The following is a 22139-nucleotide window of genomic DNA, read 5'->3' on the forward strand; positions in this document are numbered from 1 at the left end:
CGCGTGCGAGGGCGTGTCATACCTTCGGTCTCCGCGGCATTGATTGTTTTTTAAACAGTGGTGAGAGTTGCTTTGCGACATTTTGAGGATTTGGATCCTGTGCGTAACGGCTTTTTGCTAAAAGGCACGTACTCTGCATTGATATAGTATTATAGTATTTGCATCAGTAGTAGCATTGTTACAGTATTATAGTATTTGCAAAAAGCCGTGCAATACATGGCGAGAAACCCGGTAAAGCAGGCAGTACGCGGGGGGTCCCTCAAGGCACATGAGGAGGTGGATGGGAATGGAGAGGGCGTCGAATCAACCGGCACACAATGTGATGTCGATACTAGGGTGCACAAAATAGAGGCTTCCCCGGAAGAGCTTCTCAAACAGGGGCAAGAGCTGAAAAATGAGCTAAACAGGGCGTGATGCATGGAAGGTAGTTGAAAAGAGACTTGAAGCAGCCGAGGAAAAGCTGAGCAGGGCCGCCATTGTGACCGAAAATGTGCGTGACAGTGGAGCGCAGACCCCCGACGCGACAGGGAGGGGGGGTCAGCGAAATACCTAGAACGCATGCAGGGTGATGAAGGGTTAGCTGGAAAGAACGGCACCTACTTTGAGGCCGCCACGCGGGAAAAGCAGGAGCCCAGAGGACAATGCCCCTTGTCCAGTCCGAATTACGCGGAAAAGGACAAAGGGAAGCAGGGAGAGGTAGGAGAGAGTGAAAGGGTGATTATTGCTGGCGACTCAAACCTGGCTGGGTGCTCAAAAGCAATTGTGGAGAGGGTGAAAGGCGACAAAGGAGTGGCGGTAGGGACATTTCCAGGCCGGACACTGGGTTCCGTCATGGAGCGAGCAAAAGAAAAGCTCGCGGAAAATGCCCACGTGTGCAACCTTGTCATAGTAGCAGGTGGGCTAAATGACGTCCTAAACAGGAAAGGGCCAGGACTATCCCAACGCTTGGCGAAGGGGGTGGACGACTTGCGTGAGCTATCCCGTCAGGTGCAGATCGTGGTGTGCACGGTGCCGGAGGTGCCTGTGCGTCACAGTCGCGTACAAGGAGCCGTAGTGGCGGCTAATGAGGCAATACGGAAAATGAGCCGAGAGAAAGGATTCGAGGTTGTCCAAGTAAACAGGGAAGTCAGAACTTGTGGTGGTTTTAAACGAGACTGGATCCACTTCAAGTACAGGCTGGCACGAGAAGTGGGCTGGTGACTCTGTCGTCGCGTTGTTGCATTTTTAGGGGGCCCGCGGGCGCAGAGGAGGTCAGAGTAGATAGTAATGAAGAAGGTCCCCTAGGGAAACATCAGAAGAGCATCGCCGTCGATAACAGAAAAAAGAGGAAAGCAAGAAAAAGAGCTCGCCATGCAATAGGCTACATAAACATGCAGGGCGGCAGAAGAAAGGAAAAGTGGGCAGAGATTGAGGAGCAGTTGCATAGAGAACAAATAGGGGTGTATGCGGTTACAGAAGCGCACCTAAGAGATTAAGAAGAGCCGCCAGTTATTGAGAATTATGTTTGGGAAGGGTGCAACAGAACTAAGTCGGAAGGAAAGGGAGGGGGAGTCGGAACGCTCATCCATCAGGGAGCCAAATGGAAAAGAGTAAATTCGCAATATCAGGAGCTTCTTTGGTTATCAGGTACAATGAGTGGGAAAGAAACTTGGGTGGGCGTTACGTATTTGTGTACCGAAAAAAATTGCACAGAGAAGAATAAAGAGTTAGTGGAATGCATAAGCGCTGATATTAAGGGTTTCGGGAATGGTGCGGAAATTGTCCAATTAGGTGACATGAATGCCCACATACAGGATTTAGATGGCTATAGCGGCAATAACGGGAAGTCAATGCTAGACCTTTGTGAGCAACATAACCTCGTGATCGTGAATACAGGGCCTAAGTGTGAAGGACAGATCTCGTGGGAAGTGGGAAACCGCCAATCGACCATTGATTACTGTCTGATGACAGAATGAATTCACGATAAGTTGAGAGAAATGGTCATCGATGAGGAAGGGTTTAGCAGCATAGGGAGTGACCATAAACACATAATTTTGAAAATGGGATATGTAGTTGTGAAACAGAGCAAGGAGGGCAAAATGGCCTGTCAAAATTTGAACGCTGAACAAATAGCAAATATTGTCACTAGAGTTGAGGAAGAAGTTGGCAAATGGCCAAGTAAATAGTGGGAATATGATGAGGTTCTAAGTGTAATAATGACCGAAATGCGGAAAGAGAAACAACATGTTCGTTGGAAAGGAAAAAAGAAACCGAAAAGCTGGTGGAACAAAGAGATACGAGAAGCGATAGCCGAACGACAGAAAGCATCTCGAGAGCACAGGCAGGCAAAGAAGGCGCAGTTGCCACAGGATGAAGTAATCAGTAAATGGGAAATATACCGGGAGAAAATCTATGGTTCAAATACTGGTGCAAGCAAAATGAAAAGGTGAAAGTGAACGTTGGTTGTCAGAAATACGTGAGAAAAAGAAGGCCGCACCTAGAATATTTTGGAATCACATAAAATTATTAGGCAGGAAGTCACCAAAAATACAACATATCCTAGACGAAGATGAAAACAGACTGTAAGGAGAAGCGGCAATAATTTACATGCAAAAGGTAACAGCCGAAAGTTTCCAAGGCAATGACGAGGTTGTATTTGAATGAAAAAAGAGCATGAAAGAGACCCAAGTAGAAAAGGAGCTGGTGCTGACAAATTTAAACTGAAAGAAAGCGGAAGAGAAAATTCATAAGCACACAGCCGCAGGGCTAGACGAGGTTCCCATTGGGCTGATAAATGAACCAGGACCAAAAAGTAAGGAAGCTCTGGGGAAAGCTGTAGAAAAAACTTCGAAAGATAGACGAATACAAGACAGTTGGCGACAAAGTAGAATGAATTTAATTTATAAATCTAAGGGGGAGAAAGACAGAATTCACTCATATAGACCATTGAGCATTACATCGGTAATATACAGGCTAGCAATGCAGGCAATCAAATTAAAGCTTCAAGCATGGGCAGAGAATAATGGCATTTTGGGAAGCCTTCAGAATGGCTTCAGAATAGGTAGCCGTTTGGATGATAACTTGTTTGTTCTTACTCAGTGTATTGAAATATCAAAAGCAGAAAGCAGACCGTTGTATGTGGCCTTTTTAAACATTACAGGAGCGTACGACAACGTAGACCGCCACATTTTGTGGGAAATTCTGGAAGGGGAAGGCTTAGGTAACGGTTGTCTACAGCTTTAGAGAGAGATTTACCTAGAAAATACCGTTTGCTTTGAATGGGAAGGGATGAGGAGCGAGGAGAAAGTTCATATCAACAAGGGACTAAGGCAGGGGTGCCCTTTATCCCCGCTGCTGTTTATGACGTACATAGTGAGAATTGAGAGGGCGCTAGAAGGAAGTAATATCAGTTTTAATCTCTCATACAAACAGCCCGGTACAGTAGTAGAGCAACAGCTTCCACGTTTATATTATGCGGACGATATTGTGTTGCTAGCTAACAAGCAAAGTAATTTGCAACGTCTGGCTAATATCTGTGGACAAGAAGGCAGCAATATAGGTTTTAAATTTAGTGTTAGAAAATCAGGTGTTATGGTATTCAATGAAAACATTGAACATACAGTGGAGATACAGGGCCAAGAAATACATCGGGTAACAGAATATAAATACCTTGGTGTATGGATAAACGAAGGCAATGGATATATGGAAACACAGGAAAAAAACCATAACAATAAATGGGAAGAGAAATGCAGCCATAATGAAGCACAGATCACTATGGGGATACAATAGGTACGAGGTCGTCCAAGGTATGTGGAAAGGTGCAATGGTTATAGGACTTACTTTTGGAAATGTGGTTGTTTGCTTTAAATGAGGGTTACAATCAGGACTCGACGGGAAACAAAGGTCGGTGGGTCGGCTCGCATTGGGCGCTCACGGGAAGACTACAAATGAAGCTGTGCAGGGTGATATGGACTGGACTAGTTTTGAGGTGAGGGAAGCTCGCAGTAAAATTGAGCATGAAGAACGTCTGAGGAATATGGAAGAAAGTAAATGGGCTGGGAGAGTGTTCAGGTATGTCTACAGGAAAAGCATTGATTCACATTGGAGGAAAGGAACTAGGAAGCTTACCAGCAAGTATGCGGCCTGTAGGGTGGGCAACACAGCAACAAAAAAGGTCAAGCGGAAAGCCAGAGAGGTTGAAATAATCTCATGGGTGGCGGCAATGGAAAAGAAACCTGCAATGAGTAACTACTTAAGAGGAAAAAACGAAATCAGGAAAGAAACCATTTATGATAAGTCAAAGGGAAGCTCATTACTTTTCGAAGCGAGATCGGGATGCATTAGAACACGCACCTATGAAGCAAGATATAAGAAGGAAAAATAAGCATGTGCTTGCTGCGGTAAAGCTAGGGAAACGACGGAGCATGTTTTATTAGAATGTGAATACGTCTACCCAGCGGTCGATTTAGGCACCACTGGCCTCCTTGAAGCTGTTGGGTTCAGCGGGAGCATTGGTAAAGCAAACATGTCCGCAATAGACATTAGTAAGAGGCGATTGGAGGTTTCGTGGAAGAAAAGTAGGGAAACGACAAAAGACGGAGACGTACAAAAGCACAGTTCGCAATAGGGGATCAGAAAATTTGGGCGTGGTAGTTCATAGTGTTTTTTTTCTTTTTTCATTGTTTAACCTATGTAGGATATTAGGCAGTACAGTAGCAAGAGCTTGGTGGCGCAACCCACCGCCCCGTTCTAAAGGGGACGCTCATAACATCCATCCATCCATCCATGCATCCATCCATCCATCCATCCATCCATCCCAGAAACTCATGGCGCCGAGATAACCAAACTAAGAATTCAAAAAAGGAAAGCTGCGCACATGCCCTCATGGCCTTTTTTGTTTTCTTTTCTTTTACTTGACTTTATTCGACCAATAGAGAGGTGCAGACCTCCCTTGTAGCCCTTGCATAACGGCCCATGCGGCCAGATAAAATGATGGCGCTTCCTATAGCTCATTCAGGCGGGTTATGCTCAGGTAGTGTTCGTTATACTAGCGCGTGTACTTATTACCGTCTCTGGTGACCGTCTTTAACCTGCCAACAAATTTTCAAGTAAAGAAATGTTCAATCCCAGCACAGAGGCGCGCCTTTCTGTATCCAAAGTTTCTGGAAAGCTATCGCTGGTTCTACCCGCTGTCTGCTGTCACCTTACCTCGTGTAATCTGCTTATATGAGCGAGGCGAATTGTGTAATACTTTCTAGAACGCACGGGGGTACCAGCAATTACGCGGGAACCTTGGACGAGTCCTATATAAAAGCCGACGCGCTTGACCTGCAGAATCGGATTTCGACGATCGCGGACGGTGCTCGCCGCTATCGTTGTGCTTCGGGTGTCCCTTTTCTGGGCGCAGGTTAGCCTTATAAATGTTATTTTCCTGAGCCACAATTCTGCTACTAGGTTTGTCGCCATCACTACAGCGCGACAATGTACCGTAAAGACAGGGAGACTAGGTACACGGCGCCTCGTTACGTCGTCAGTCAGATTTGCAGCACCTGACAGGGCTTATTCTTAGTAAAATATTTAGCGCGCACAAGTAACAAGGACACACGAGCGCTTACTCACAACTACGTTATTTGCGGAAATATACAGAACACACACACACACACACACATATATATATATATATATATATATATATATATATATATATATATATATATATATATATATATATATATATATATATATATATATATACCCCAGCTATCAGCGCTGAGCATGCGCAACAAGATTGGTCAGTAAAACAGAAAGAGATTAAAAACAGATTCAGAAGGTTCATCCAGTATTTAAAAAAGCAAATTCATTTTCAGTGATTGCAACCGATTGTTGGCTTATGCATTTTTCAGCGCACTTCTTGATACGGAATGTTTCTGTGATTTCTCGTGATTGTTTTTTATCTGAAAACAAAATGTCAGTGTTAAAAATACCGGATCACAATGACATATATTACAGTGGTTCGACAAGTAGGAATGGTTTTCTTTACCGAGAGAACGTTCATGTTCTTTTAGACGGGTGGTTATGCACCGACTGGTTTGTCCTATGTACATGTTGCCACAGGTCAATGGAAGCCGGTACTGTTGCGTACTCCAGGGTAGCGTACCGTACTGCTGCCGAGAAGTAGCGGCGCCTGCCTATCGAAGCTCGACCGACATTACTTATTGGGTAGCGTGGAGTTGTCGGCGGGCTGCAGGCATCCGGTAGATCATGGCGACCAAGCAGGGGCGAGACGATTTGCTAGTGCGAAACTTGCACGGTTTATTCAAAGGTAGTTGAAAGAAAATAAGAAAAGCATGAAGTATGAAGTCTCAAGTATGAAGTCTCTAAGTACATTTCGGAGCCCCTTAAATAGGCTTTCTACAAGTGTGGGCGGGATCTTGCTTCCGTCGAAGGACACGTGACAGGCACGGAGAGAATGCCCCTCCTCCTGCAATACCAAGCACGGGTAGGAGAGGTCGATCCTCCCATCGACGAATCTGGGGAGAAGGTCAGGAGGTAGGGTGACTGACCGCTCGCCACGTGGTGTCAGACGCCAACCCTAACAGTACACAACACCTTTTCTGCATTTGGTGAATTTTTGATCATCTTTTAGGCCGCAGCTGCATTTTTTACGCTATTGTCTAACTTATTGGAAATAGCTTGGCACAGTTTTTGCACCTTGTTAGGAGCGCTGAAAACCACTTCAACGCCATACCGGCTGGCAACATTCTTTAGGTCATGGGAAAAATAATGCACGTAAGGTACAACTGCGAGGCGCTTTTTGTTCGTGCTAAGCCTGTTCCTTGAATCTGTGGGTTGTACGCCCTTTACTATTTTTATTACCTTTTCGGCCGCTCTGACTATAATGCGATCCGGGAATCCCACCGAAGTTAGTCTTGTTACCTGATTGGCAAAGCTTTCTTTTATTCGGTGGCAACAAGATTTTACTAAAGCAGCCCGAAGGCAAGACACCGCAATTCCGCTTTTTACAATCTTCGAATGTCCTGATTTGTACTGTAATATGGGCTTTTTTAATCTAGGGCTGTACATCCAGCATGTGTGATCGGGTAGCAATCGCAAAGAAAGATCTAGAAACTGTAGTTCGTTTTCTTTAGCAATCTCATGGGTAAACTTAAGGCCTAGGTCACATTCATGGAACACTTTCAGTACATTAACCACATTACAGCCATGTTGATTCCCATCAAAAATAACCAAAACATCATCAACAAATCGCAAAATTTTTGCAAAGCTTCCTAAAGCACTGTAAATACTTTTCTCTACACGAGCTAAAAAAATGTCGCTTAGTATTGGCGCTACCTTGGAACTTATACATATACCTGATTATTGCACATACATTCCTTCATTCCAGCCGACAAAAGTAGAACTAAGATAAAAGAATAGTATTTCCATGAAGCTTTCCACGGGTGCTCCGCTGTCATTTCTAAAATTTACCTCATCATTATCTTCTCGAATACACATTTTAACATTTTTTAACAGCTCTGTGTGTGGAATCGAGTAAAATAGATCTTGTACGTCAACACTGAAGGCGCTGCATCCCTTTGTTTTGTTTTCCCTCAAATATTGTACAACAGCCTCAGAATTACGGATTGCTAACGGATCGGGGATTCTTAACGAGGAAAGCTGTTTCTGGATAAACGATGCTACCTGCTGCTGCCAAGTGCTTCTTTCAGTTTGTGCGTTTTACATGAGAAAAACACTTCAAGATGCAGGCCCTTTGCTTTTTTGACTGAGGCACATATGCTTTCTAAATTGAGGGAACGCAGTAATTCAATAGCACGCTGTTTTTGTTTGGCAGGCTTAACATCAATTGTCTTGAAATTTTTATCCATAGCTTTAGCTTCTTGACGAAACATTCCATCAGGTAGGACAACAAAACATCCTTCTTTATCGGCGGTAAGAACACGTAACCCTCTAGAAGCGAAGTCTCCTGCCACTAGGTTGAGCGGGTTGGGACTCACACATGCAGTTTTTGCCTTCGCGATAGCGTCTATAGACATTCAGAAACACACCTTGCACATTCTTCTTCAGGAACCAGTCGGGAGACGGCTCTCGATGCTGCCAGCTTCGCAGGTGGACACAGTGCCGGTTCCAGTGCGAACTTTGGCCCAAGCTGCAGAAGCTTGTTGTCCTTTTCTGAAACAAAATATTCCCCTAGCCGTACCACTCTTCCTTCTGTAGAAGGTGCCTTCTTGAGAGTGGGCAAGAGCGGTCTCACCGTGTTCCAGAGGAACTCCGTTGTCCTATCCGCTGTTTTGCACCAGTCCTGCAAGAGTCGTCTGCTACACGCAAGCAGTCCTTATGGTGTCGCACTTGCCTCCACGATTCAGACGCAACTATTCGGCATATTCTTCTGGTGTGTCCTATCGACGGTTTCACGAAGCCACATAATCTTTGGACGTCAGGCGGGCACGTAGAATGCCGTACATGCCAAGAGGCCACTCTTGCCCGGCACACACATAGCGCGATTAGTGAAGCTAAGACAGCTGGGTGAGCGGGAGGAAGAATATGACACGGAAAAGAGCTGACGGGGCGTAACCAAGAAATTTGCAACAGGAAATAAGAATTCATGGCTACGCACGAAAAGCTGAATTATTCCACCTGGTTGCTTTAGCACACCGCTCTGCTCGGATCATTATGGTAAATTTTTGGACTTGCTGGTACACTACATCTCATACTGTATGTGAGATTTTACCTGGCAGATTTGAAAACTGATTTCAACGCTTGTCACTTTAAGGCATAACGTCCATGCTCACTTCATTCCGCTGTTTTTTGTTCTTTGACCATTCCGAAAATGTAATGAAATAAATGAAGCCCATTCCCTTATGCCTTCTCTATTGTGTCATTTACCGCCATATATAAATGCAGTGCTGCTTTGTAGCATCACTCCGATGACGATATACCAGTGATGTGCTGTTACTGAGCTGACTCGCCCCTTGTTCTAATGTTTATTAAAAACGTGTTGCCTCTCCGCGTGTGGTCTCTTCCCGTTTACAGTGCTGGATTCGTCCAGCAAGCTTCCCGCTGGCATTCTGGAGGGCACGGTAACGGACCTAGGCGATTACGACACCTGTCTGGACCTGAGCTTCCCCAACCGCTTCGAGAACCAGTTGGAGGACTTCCGAGGACAGTACTGTGGGGTCGCTGTTCGATTCCCGCTGCCCGAGAAGCCTGAGGTCATTCGACACGGTGCCGTCATTGTGAATCCCGCTGGATTTCCCGACACCAGCGTGAGTGCGACAGCACCCTTCACCTTCGCTTGTGCAGGACCCTTCGCATTCCAGTTCTTCGAGCTTAGCATTGGCTAGAAGATGAGGAAAAACGTTGATGTGCGAGTTTCAACTAAAAGAAAGCATGCTTGTTTAAGTTTACATATACAATTTTGTTATCAAAATCACTACCATTACATTGAACCAGTGCGCTATGCTTCCCGTTGTAACGATGTGGTAGCGTTTCGTCATAGGCAGCTAAGCACACATTTCCATTTATTGTTATTCAGTAAAGTATGCCACAGTTATTTCTACCATGCATATGTCGACAAAACACTGGCACATCAACCTTTATCTTAAGAGCGCCGATAACTCAACTTTCATTGAAGGCAAGAATGCGGTACGCGAAGAATGATGAAGACCGAGAATGGTTTTATACAGACTATCTTGGACATCACGTGGAGAAGTTGAAAGCACCTGCTTCTGGCTACTCCGTTTCGTTGGTATATCGGCTAAGAGAATAAGAGGGATGAAAATTACTTGAAAAATTCTGGTTAACGTGGAAAAATTAAGAACAAGTCATGGATGAGGTAAGTTTATATTTAGGTTGTACCAATACACCTGTATGTACCAACTGCTTACACTGACCTTCGTGTGGAGTCTTCCATACGAAGAGCAAAAGTTCTCGACACGGATGAACTGTTCAGCCTACGCAGCACCAGTTAGAATGATTTTATAAATCAAGATGACCACGAGAAATTCAAGTATATTTGCCTTTCACAGACTAGAAAAACTGCGCGTCAACAAGTATAAAGAGTCTTGAAAGTTAGACTAACGCTAATTTTATTAAAAACCCGATGCTATCTACACAAACTAGGCTTGCACTGGCGGTTTGCGGGTTTTGAGGGATACAAGGTTCGCACACGTTTAGAATCACCGAACGCGTAATTTAGAAAAGCTTATTGATTAAACGTTTTTGCTATCACGATTGTTGTATGTGTTTATATTTAAAGCTTTAAGATCATGGTATTTGAGCATGACTTCACTTTATTTGATTCTCCTGGAATGCTTGTGTTCCGAGGTTTCCATCATCTAATTTAACACTCTGTCAGCTAATTTCACATTAGGGGCGTGGATCTGGACAAAACGTAAAGCTGTGAGAGTACGACAACGCGAGGGGTAGAGTCAGTCCTTGTTTGTTTCAGTCGTCAGACGTGACGTGTTGCAAGAGTGTATCTGTTAGCTGCTTCTCCTAGCTTGCGAACAATATGCCCCACGCATTAAGTTCCGTCACAATGGGGGCTTGGTGCTGCGCCGAAATCCGCGCACGTGAATGACGAAATTAGCTGACTGACTGTCAAATTTGATGATGAATGTTTCGAAAAGGAAGCACTCAAGGGTAATCAAAGTGAAGTTCTGTTCAAATACGATTTTGTTACAATTTCAATTATACGTATGTATTATAATCGTGACACCAAAACGAAAATAATGAGGAAGTCTTCGCTAAGTTTCTGTTCGCTCACAAATTTTTCGCGAAAGTTGTGTCATCCGATGCGAATAAACCGCAGTGTAAACAGATTTTCCGTTGCTAGCACGGTGTTTTTATTAAAATTAGTTTCACTGCGAAGACTTTGTATAGTATTCTTCAATAAGCCCAGTTCTGCGTAAAGTTGACGTGCGACATCGTGTCTTTTCTTTTTTTTCTGTGATTAAAGTTCTGAGAGAGAAAATGACTGCGAGACCCACTATAACGGTGTTCAACAACAAAGGCGTGTAGGGCTTCTAAAGCGCTGTTATCGTGTTTAATTTGCTCCTATTTAACTTGAGCATGCTGTGTTGCCTTACTAGTTCATGTGACTTTTCGTGATTTCCTCTCAAATCAGGTTATCAAGTACCTGGCCCGCAAGTCCTACACCCTGTATCACACCTTCATCCGCTTAGGCCTCTGCCTTCCTAGTCATTGCACAGAAGAGGATGTACAAAAACTCATCAGTCCAAGTAAGCATTCCAGTACAAGGCTGCCTCCCTTTGCAAGCTATACCTTTAATGCGTGCACACGTTGTTTGCATTTGTGTCCTCTTATGCAAAAATTCTGCTCTCACGTATAGACAGCCTCCTGCGCCATCAAGGTCGCGGCTGACTAACCGTGTAACGTCATCCGTCATTGAAAGAAATGGCGACTTCATTGCAGTGCAATTGTTACACGCTATGTCGCATACTTCAAATCTAGTGCTTCGATGTAACCGCCAACGTACGCTTATCTGCCGTATTTAAAGCGAAAAAAAATGGAAGGGAAAGTTCCTAGGTTAGTGTCGCATGACCAAGGTTGCCTTTGGGGTGACGAAGCCAGGCTCCTTGTTGGCAACGCTCCAACGAAATGGAGTGCAGGAAGCACAGTGAGAACTTGCAAATTCACCCTGCATAGACGTGGTGTGTCAGAGGCAGGCGGCGACAACGCAGCCTTGGTAATACACGATCGACGTGGCCTGAAATTTTTTCACAAAACTGCACATTTTCGGCAGCGAACGTCCCAGTGCAGTGTCACCATCATCATCAGATGCATCGTGGCAATGCCCACTGCAGGGCAAAGGCCTCTCCCATACTTCTCCAACTACACCGGTCACGTGCCAATTGCGGCCATGTTGTCCCTGCCAACTTCTTAATCTCATCCGCCCACCTAACTTTCTGCCGCCCCCTGCTACGCTTCCGTTCCCTTGGTATCCAGTCCGTAACCCCTAATGACCATCGGTTATCTTCCCTCCGCATTACATGTCCTGCCCATGCCTATTTCTTTTTCTTGATTTCAACTAAGATGTCACTGACTTGCGTTTGTACCTTCACCCAATCTGCTCTCTTCTTTTCCCCTTAGCGTTACACCCATCATTCTTCTTTCCATAGCTCGTTGCGTTGTCCTCAATTTAAATAGAACCCTTTTCGTAAGAGTCCAGGTTTCTGTCCAGTACGTGAGCACTGGTAAGATACAGCTGGTATATACTTTTGTCGTGAGGGATAATGGCAACTTGCTGTTCATGATCTGAGAATGCCTGCCAAACGCACCCCAGCCCATTCTTATTCTTCTGATTATTTCAGTCCCATGATCCGGATCCGCGGTCACTACTTGCCCAAAGTAGATATATTTGCTTACCACTTCCAGTGCTTCGCTACCTATCGTAAAATGCTGTTCTCTTCCGAGACTGTTAAAAATTACTTTGGTTTTATGCAGATTGATATTTAGACCCACCCTTCTGCTTTGCCTGTCCAGGTAGGTGAGCATGCATTGCAATTGGTCCCCTGAGTTACTAGGAAAGGCAATATCATCAGCGAATCTCAATTTACTAAGATATTCTCCGTTAGCTCTTATCCCCAATTCTTACCAATCCAGGTTTCTGGATACCTCCTGCAAACAAGTGTGAATAGCATTGAAGATATCGTATCTCCCTGCCTGACGCCCTTCTTTATTGGGATTTTGTTTTTTTCTTTATGGATGACTACGGTGGCTAAGGAGCTGCTATAGATATCCTTCACTATTTTTGCATAAGGTTTGTCTACACCCTGATTCCGTAATGCGTCCATGCCTGCTGATGTTTCGACTGAATCAAACGCTTTCTCGTAATCAATGAAAGCTATATATAAGGGATGGTTTATATTCCGCACACTTCTCTATCACCTGATTTATAGTGCCTTGACGAAATCCTGCCTGCTCCTTTGTTTGACAGAAGTCTAAGGTGTTCCTGATTCTAATTGCGATTGCCTTAGTTAATACTTTTAGGCAACGGAGAGTAAGCTGATCGGTCTATAATTTTTTCAAGTCTTTGGCATCCCCTTTCTTATGGATTATGTGGGCGGTCTTCCAAGATTCCGGTACGCTCGAGGTCATGAGGCATTGCGTATACAGGGTGGACAGTGTTCGTAGAGCAATACGGCCATCATCGTTCAACAAATCTGCTTTTAGCTAATCCTCCCGAGCTCCATTCCCCCTTTGCATATAACCCAAGGCTTTCTTTACTTCTTCCGGCGTTACTTGTGTGATGTCAAATTCCTCTAGATTATTCCCTCTTCCATTATCGTCGTGGGTGCCACTGGTACTGTGTAAATCTCTATAGAACTCCTCAGCCACTTGAACTGTCTTATCCGTATTAGTAATGATATTGCCGGCTTTGACTCTTAACGCATACATCTGATTCTTGCCTATTCCTAGTTTCTTCTTCACTGCTTTTAGGCTTCCTCCGTTCCTGAGAGTATGCTCAATTCTATCCATATTATGCTTCCTTAGGTCAGCTATCTTACGCTTGTTGATTAACTTGGAAAGTTTTGCCAGTTCTATTCTAGCTGTAGGATTACAGGCTTTCATACATTGGCGTTTCTTAATAAGATCTTCCGTCTCCTGCAATAGCTTACCGGTATCTTGTCTCACGATGTTACCACCGACTTGAATCGCACACTCCTTAATGATGCCCTTAAGATTGTCCTTCATTGCTTCAAGACTAAGGTCCTCTTCCTAAGATAAAGCCGAATACCTGTCCTGTAGCTTGATTCGGAATTCTTCTATTTTACATCTTACCGCTAATTCATTGATCGGCTTTTTATGTACCAGTTTCTTCGGTTCCCTCCTCAAGTCTAGGTTAACTCGAGATCTTATCATCCTATGGTCAATGCAGCGCACCTTGCCGAGCACGTCCACATTTTGTATGATGCCATGGTTAGCGCTGAGTATGAGTTCTATTTCATTTCTACTCTTGCCATTCGGGCTCCTCCACGTCCACTTTAGGTTACCCCGCTAGCGGAAGCAGGTATTCAATATCCACAAAATATTGCGTTCTGCAAACTCTACTAATAACTCTCCCCTGCTATTCCTATAACCTATGCCATATTCCCCCGCTGACTTGTCTCCAGCCTGCTTCTTGCCTACCCTGGCATTGAAGACGCCCATCAGTATAGTGTATTTTGTTTTGACTTTACCCATCGCCGATTCCGCGTCTTCATAGAAGCTTTTGACTTGCTTTCGACTTCCAGTATTCATGACTGGATGTAGGCGCGTAGGCCTGTACGACCTTCTATTTGTACCTCTTACTAAGTTTCCCACAAGGCCTGCTGCCATCTCATTAATGCTACAGAGTCCCCGTATGTGACCAGCTATATCCTTATTGATCGCGAATCCGAATCCTAGTCCCTGTCTCTCCGCTAAGCCGCGGTAGCACAGGACGTGCCCGCTTTTTAGCATTGTATATGCTTCAATTGTCCTCTAATCTCAGTTAGCCCTCTTATATCCCATTGAATGCCCGCTAATGCCTCCAATAGCCCTTCCAGAATCGCCTCACTAGATGGCGTTCTTGCGTTAAACGTTGCCAGGTTCAGATTCTAATGGCGGCCTGTCCCGATCCAAATGTTCTGAGCACACTCTGCTGCGTCACAGGTGTGACCGCCGCCGTAGTCAGTTGCTTCGCAGCTGCTGGGGAATGAGGGCCGCGGTTTGATTGTCGGGTTCATATGGGAGGTTGTGGCCAAGTGCTGCACCAGGGTGGCCAATCTTGCTCTAGTGAGGGAGTCCGTTACCACTTCTGGTTTATCGGGATCAGGCCGCACTCCAGGCCTGTTTGTGCAATTTTATCTACACGCGGACTATTTTTTTAATTTGGTGGAAAATTGCGCCGCACCAGGATTTGAACCATGGTCCTCTTGCACGCGAGGTGGAGGCTCTACCTCTACGCCATCGCAGCGGCCCACTACACTGCGAGTGCAGTGTGCTAAAGAATAACTTTACAAGTGGTGGTGTCGCAGCGCCTATGCCGTTGAGAACGATGTCGCAGGATCGAATTAACCTCGGCCATCGTGGCCGCAGCGGCCGCCTTCCGGAGCGGGTGAAATGCAAAAAGCTTGTGCTCACTCTTATTTTTTTATTTTATTCAAAAGAACCTTACAGGCCCTATGGAAGGGCATAAAGTAAGGGGGGCACATTGAACAGTAAGAGGTATAAAAAGTACAAATTTCTAATAGGAACAGTGCTATAAAAAGATTACCATGTTACACAATATTGAAGGCACTAGGAATACAAAGCAATATCTGAAGGCACACGAACACTTGTTACTGTTAACAGAGCAAAGGAATACCGTTTATGAAAATGATATACAACATAGCAAAAATGCACGATAACGTACACTAGATTGGTCACTCGTGAACGGTATTAAATGGGAAAAGCATGAGTAACTGAGAGCGGAACGTGTCGGGATTAGATATGGAGGCTATGTTATCAGGGAGGTCATTCCAGAGACGGATGGCACGTGGTAGTGCCGATGAATTAAATGCATTTGTTTTACCGTATATGCGCATGAAACTGAACTGATTATGTAATCTGCGTGAAAAAGAGTGGGGTATTTGTAGTTGCAACCGGATTCGTTTATTAGTGTAAATATATTTGTGGAATAAGCACAGAAGAGCGATGTTACGGCGGATATCTAATGGCGGCAACAGTAGGTCTAGTTTAATTTGTGTAATGCTCGAGTTTATACTGTAGTTACGCGATATCTAGGTACATGTCTAGGTACATGTTAGAGAACGGCAGGAATTATTCGGGTGCACCCCACCAACCCCTATGGCATACGCACTTTGCATTTTTGGGACCTAAAAAGCATTATTATTATTATTATTATTATTATTATTATTATTATTATTATTATTATTATTATTATTATTATTATTATTATTATTATTATTATTATTATTATTATTATTATTATTATTATTAACTTACTGCTACTACTACTAGTACTACTACTATTAGCTTGCGGGGATATTTCGTAGCTTTTAACTCCCTTCATCAGTAAAATATAACTGAAAATTGTCGTGGTAATATTTTAGACCCGTGCCTTTCAAATGTACAGAATGTGACACTGTCTACCTCTCACATTTCCCTTGTTCGTCCTGACAAGCTTCATCCCCCACTTAAGATATCCGTGTTCTTGACAGCCTTGCGCTCAATAAATTTCGTCGCTTTGCTTTCAAGGTCTAATGACTATGTTGGCTTTTTAAAGTTTTTATCTGCAGTTTATTGGTCTCTTGTGAACAATACATGCAACGTCGACGAAAAGGTCTGTCGGTTTATCGCGATCGTTCTGGACGGTATTCATGGCTACATATCCCAGTACAAGCCTAAAGGATGCACATTTCCCCATTGGTTCTCTGCGCAAGTTAGAACTGCTCCAAAGCGTAAAGAGCATGCCCACAGAAAATGCAAAAGTTCTGAGTCTAACAGATGAATAGGAAAATTTCGCTTCTTGTTGTGCCTCTGTAATCGTCTGTATAAGACGGATCACAAGTCTTACATGGATGGATGGATGGATGTTATGAGCGTCCCTTTTGGAACGGAGCGGTGGGTTGCGCCACCAAGCTCTTGCTATTCTACTGCCTAATGTCCTACCTACGTTAAAAAAGAAAAAAAGAAAAAAAAACACTATGAACTCCCACAACCAAATTTTCTGACCCCCTATAGCGAACTTTGCTTTTGTACGTCTCCGTTTTTTGTCGTTTCCCTACTTCTATTGCACCAATGTTCGAATCGGCTCTTACTAACCTCTGTTGCGGATATGTTTACTTTTTCCCTGCTCTCGCACAACGCAGGGGATTCAAGGAGACCAGTGGTGGCTAAATCGACCGCTGGGCAGGCGGCTTCACATTCTAATAAAATACGCTCGATCGTTTCCCTAGCTTTACCGCAGCAAGCAGATGCTTCTTCTTCCTCCTTATATCTCGCTTTATAGGTGCGTGTTCTGAGGCATCGCGATCTCGCTTCGAAAAGTAATGAGCTTCCGTTTGAGTTATCATAAATTGTTTCTTTTATGATTTCGTTTTTTCCCTCTTAAGTAGTTACTCTTGGCAGGTTTCTTTTCCATTTCCGCCACTAGGAGATTATTTCAGCCTCTCTGACTTTCCGCTTGACCTATTTTGTTGCTGTGTTGCCCACCCTACAGGCCGCATACTTGCTGGTAAGCTTCCTAGTTCTTTGCCTCCACTGTGAATCAATGTTTTGCGTGTACTGATACCTGAACACTCTCCCAGCCCATTTACTTTCTTCCATATTCCTCAGCCGTTCTCCATACTCTATATTAATGTAAGCTTCCCTCACTTGAAAATTAGTCCAGCCCATATCACCCTGCACAGCTTCATTTGTAATCTTCCCGTGAGCACCCATTGCGAGGCTTCCCACTGACCTTCGGTTCCAACCGAGTCCTGATTGTACCCCAGATTTAAAGCAAACAACCGCATCTTCAAAAGTAAGTCCTGGAACCATTACAACTTTCCACGTACCCCGGAGCACCTCGTACCTATTAACGATGGAACCATTACACCTCGAACCCATAGCGATCTGTGCTTCATTATGGCTGCATTTCTCTTCCCCTTCTTTGTTATGGTTTTTTTCCTGTGTTTCCATATATCCATTGCCTAAGTTTAGCTATATACCAACGTATTTATATTCTGTTACCCGGGGTATTTCTTGGCCCTGTATCTCCACTGTCTGTTCACTGTTTTCATTGAATACCATAACACCTGATTTTCTAACACTAAATTTAAAACCTATATTGCTGCCTTCCTATCCACAGATATTGGCCAGGCGTTGCAAATCACCTTGCTTGTTAGCTAGCAACACAATGTCGTCCGCATAAAATAAAACTGGAAGTTGCTGCTGCATTACTGTACCCGCCAGTTTGTATGAGAGATTAAACCCGATATTACTTCCTTCTAGCGCCCTCTCCAACCTCGCCATGTACATCATAAACAGCAGTGGGGATACAGGGCACTTCTGCCTCAATCCCTTGTTAATATGAACTTTCTCCTCGCTCCTCATCCCTTCCCACTCTATTGCAAAAAACAGCGTCTTCCAGTGTGAAACCAGCGCGTTTTTTGGCACTGGGTTGCACTGGGTACGCTGGCGCTTGCTGGGACTCACTGGGACACCAATGAGAACGCTGGATCACAGCTGGGTCGCACTGGAAGAAACGCTGGTTCCACTGCCATGACGCTGGGGCGCACTGGTTTGTGCTATACCGGCGCTGGTTCTCGCTCCAGTTCGCTGGTTCACTGGGTCGCACTGGAAACTGCGCTGGTTGTGTTTGTGCCGCGCTGGTTCTAGTACGCAAGGACGAGCGCTGCCAAATATTAAATGCTGTATACAGTTTCATCGCTTGATACTAGTCTCTTGTGCTAAATAACTCTATATTTTCGGGTCATAAAACCATATTTCATGTCGCAGCTTGGAGTAAACGTGCGTGAGCTGCCCTGTTTATTCATGAACATTTCACACTGAAGATCACTTTCGTTTTTTTCATTTTCCCTTTTGACTGGGCGGACAGCTAAATTCTTGAACGAAAGCACGCAAGCGCAGAGGACGCCGCGTTTTTTAGTAGTTCGCACGTAACATATATATGACTGGGAGTTGTCGCCATGGTCGCAGTGTTGTGGAATCCAGAAGTCGTTAAGACGCGCTCGAATGGACCCTGTGTTCGAAGCCTACCGCTGATTGATATTATCGCACCGATAACAAAGCTGAGGCGATTCGGGAGCTTCCACTTTCCCTATTGCACTAAGAAAAGTTATGAGGCTCAAATACACACATTTTAGCTTTCTCCTGCTACCCGCGCCGACGTCGGTCCCTACCGAAGCTCAGGCCTAGCGTATCCGCCGAGTCCGTCTTCAGGCTATCGGCGCGTCTAGACTCAGGAATCAGGAAGTCTAACAAGGATAAATCACTCTATATTTCAGCTTTCGCATTGGTGTTCTTAAATAAAGGATTTTTTTCTGTCTACAGTGCCAGCACAAGAAGCGATGACCGCCGATGTGACGCGTCATAAACACAGGTATATGTGCCATCGCCGAAGGCTCCCAGCACTAGCCTGCGCTTCTGTGACGAAGTTATATGACTAGACAGACGTGTTGACTGAAAGGCATCACTGAACTAAGAAAACGTTGCATATCCATCGCGTGAAGAACAAGAAACGGCTATCGAAATCGGCAGTAACAGCCCATACAGCGTCCCGGGTCGGCGGTTCATTTAGGACTTTTTTCGATGTCAAAATACCAATCGCAAGGGAAAATCGATGTTATGGCACTTCCGAGCATGCTACTGAATACGAACAGCGAACGTTTCTTTGTAGTACAGGCATGAGTTTTAGTTGCTGGGCGATAGCGCATCTACCATGTCTGTGCGAGACGTAGCTCTTCGAAAATAAAACTGCTTCTCGCTTTTGACATGGCAAATTATCCGTTTAGATTCGTGTGCTGGCTGGAGTAGCGGTACAGCGCCGGGCTTGGGATCTGTAGGTCGGTCGATCGAATCGTGGTCGGCGCCCCTTTATGTTTACGTGTTTTCTTCTTTTTTGTATTGCACTAAAACGCTCTTTGTTGCTTTCTGTATTCAAAAAATATATGTGGTGTCTAGGCACCGCATATTTAACGCGCTCGAGCTGTTTTTCGCACGAGTAGCCAGTGCCTCCCGGTACGCTGCGCCTGCCCAGCGCCCCAGCTTCCAGCGCGCTGCACTGGGCCCACTGGGCACTGGGTCCCAGTGGCACTGGGTTTTGCTACAGGGATACATTCAATGCAAACGGCATTTTCTAGGTAAAGCTCTCTCAAAAGCTGTAGACAATCGTCACCGAAGCCATCCCTCTGCGAATATCCCACAAAATCTTGAATTCTACGTTGCCTACGCTCCTGTAATGCCTAAAAAGGCCACATAGAACGCTCCGTTTTCTACTCTTGATATTTCAATTCACTGAGTAAGAACAAATAAGTTATCATCCAAACGCCTACCTATTCTGACGCAATTCTGAAGTTCTACCAAAATGCCATTATTCTCTGCCCGTGCTTGCAGCTTTAATTTGATTGCCTCTATTGCTAGACGGCATATTACCGATGTAATGGTCAACGGTTTGTACGAGTGAATTCTGTATTTCTCCTCCTTACATTTAGAAATTAAATTCATTCTACTTTGTCGCCGACTGTATGGTATGCGCCTATCTTCCAAAGTTTTTTCCACTGTTTTAACCAGAGCTTCCTTACCTTTTGGTCCTAGTTCATTAATCAGCCTAACGGCAAGCTCGTCCAACCCTGTGGCTGTGCGCTTAGAAATTTTCTCTTAGGCTTTCTTCCAGTTGATGTGTGTCAGATCGAGCTCCTTTTCCACCTGGTTCTTTTTCATGCTATTTTTTTCTTCAAGTACACCTCATCATTGCCTTGGAAAGATTTGGCTGTTATTTTACGGATGTAATTTAATGCCCCTTCCCCTTCCAGTTGGTTTCCATCTTCGTCTAGGATATGTTGTTGTATTGTTGTTGACTTCCTGCCTAATTATTTTAAGTGGTTCCAAAATATTCTAGGTGCGGCCTTTTTTTTCTCACGTATTTCTGACAACCAACGTTGAAGTGTTGAAGCAATGAACGACTATCTCATGGGCATCATTAAGGAGTGCGCAATAGAAGTCGGTTGTAACGCCGTTGAGACAGGAAACCAGTAAGCTATCGCAGGAGACTAAAGATCTGATCAAGAAACGCCAATGTATGAAAGCCTCTAACCCTACAGCTAGAATAGAACTGGCAGAACTTTCTAAGTTAATCAACAAGCGTAAGACAGCGGACATCAGGAACTATAATATGGATAGAATTGAACAGGCTCTCAGGAACGGAGGAAGCCTAAAAACAGTGAAGAAGAAACAAGGAATAGGCAAGAATCAGATGTGTGCGTTAAGTGACAAAGCCGGCAATATCGTTACTAATATGGATGAGATAGTTCAAGTGGCTCAGGAGTTCTATAGAGATTTATACAGTACCAGTGGCACCCACGATGATAGTGGAAGAGAGAATAGCCTAGAGGAATTGGAAATCCCACAGGTAACGCCAGAAGAAGTAAAGAAAGCCTTAGGAGCTATGCAAAGGGGGAAGGCAGCTGGGGAGGATCAGGTAACAGCAGATTTGTTGAAGGATGGTGGTCAGATTGTTCTAGAGAAACTGGCCACCCTGTATACGCAATGCCTCATAACCTCGAGCGTACCGGAATCTTGGAAGAACGCTAACATAATCCTAATCCATAAGAAAGGGGACGCCAAAGACTTGAAAAATTATAGACCAATCAGCTTACTGTCCGTTGCCTACAAAGTATTTACTAAGGTAATCGCAAATAGAATCAGGAACACCTTAGACTTCTCTCAACCAAAGGACCAGGCAGGATTCAGTAAAGGCTACTCAACAATAGACCACATTCACATTATCAATCAAGTGATAGAGAAACGTGCAGAATATAACCAACCCTTATATATAGCTTTCATTGATTACGAGAAAGCGTTTGATTCATTCGAAACCTCAGCAGTCATGGAGGCATTACGCAATCAGGGTGTAGATGAGCCATATGTAAAGATACTGGAAGATATCTATAGCGGCTCCACAGCCACCGTAGTCCTCCACAAAGAAAGCAACAAAATCCCTATAAAGAAAGGCGTCAGACAGGGAGATACGATATCTCCAATGCTATTCACAGCATGTTTACAGGAGGTATTCAGAGGCCTGGAGTGGGAAGAATTGGGGATAAAAGTTGATGGAGAATACCTTAGCAACTTGCGATTCGCTGATGATATTGCCTTGCTTAGTAACTCAGGAGACCAATTGCAATGCATGCTCACTGACCTGGAGAGGCAAAGCAGAAGGGTGGGTCTGAAAATTAATCTGCAGAAAACTGAAGTATTGTTTAAGAGTCTCGGAAGAGAACAGCAGTTTACGATAGGTAGCAAAGCACTGGAAGTGGTAAGGGAATACATCTAGTTAGGGCAGGTAGTGACCACGGATCCGGATCATGAGACTGAAATAACCAGAAGAATAAGAGTGGTCTGGGGTGCGTTTGGCAGGCATTCTCAAATCATGA

The 22139-nt window shown here is 44.5% G+C and overlaps 1 protein-coding gene across 3 annotated transcripts in view; it reads left to right on the top strand.

The window, feature by feature from the left end:
* Positions 1–22139, top strand: part of LOC142566836 (nose resistant to fluoxetine protein 6-like) — a 231487-nt gene that overhangs the window by 106719 nt on the left and 102629 nt on the right. For all 3 annotated transcript variants that reach the window (XM_075677736.1, XM_075677735.1, XM_075677734.1), the window contains exons 2-3: positions 9028–9260; positions 11123–11237. In XM_075677736.1, coding sequence (XP_075533851.1) covers positions 9028–9260; positions 11123–11237 — 348 coding nt within the window. The remainder of the gene's footprint in view (positions 1–9027; positions 9261–11122; positions 11238–22139) is intronic.

This window comes from Dermacentor variabilis, unplaced genomic scaffold (assembly GCF_050947875.1).
Source record: "Dermacentor variabilis isolate Ectoservices unplaced genomic scaffold, ASM5094787v1 scaffold_13, whole genome shotgun sequence".
NCBI lineage: Eukaryota > Metazoa > Arthropoda > Arachnida > Ixodida > Ixodidae > Dermacentor > Dermacentor variabilis.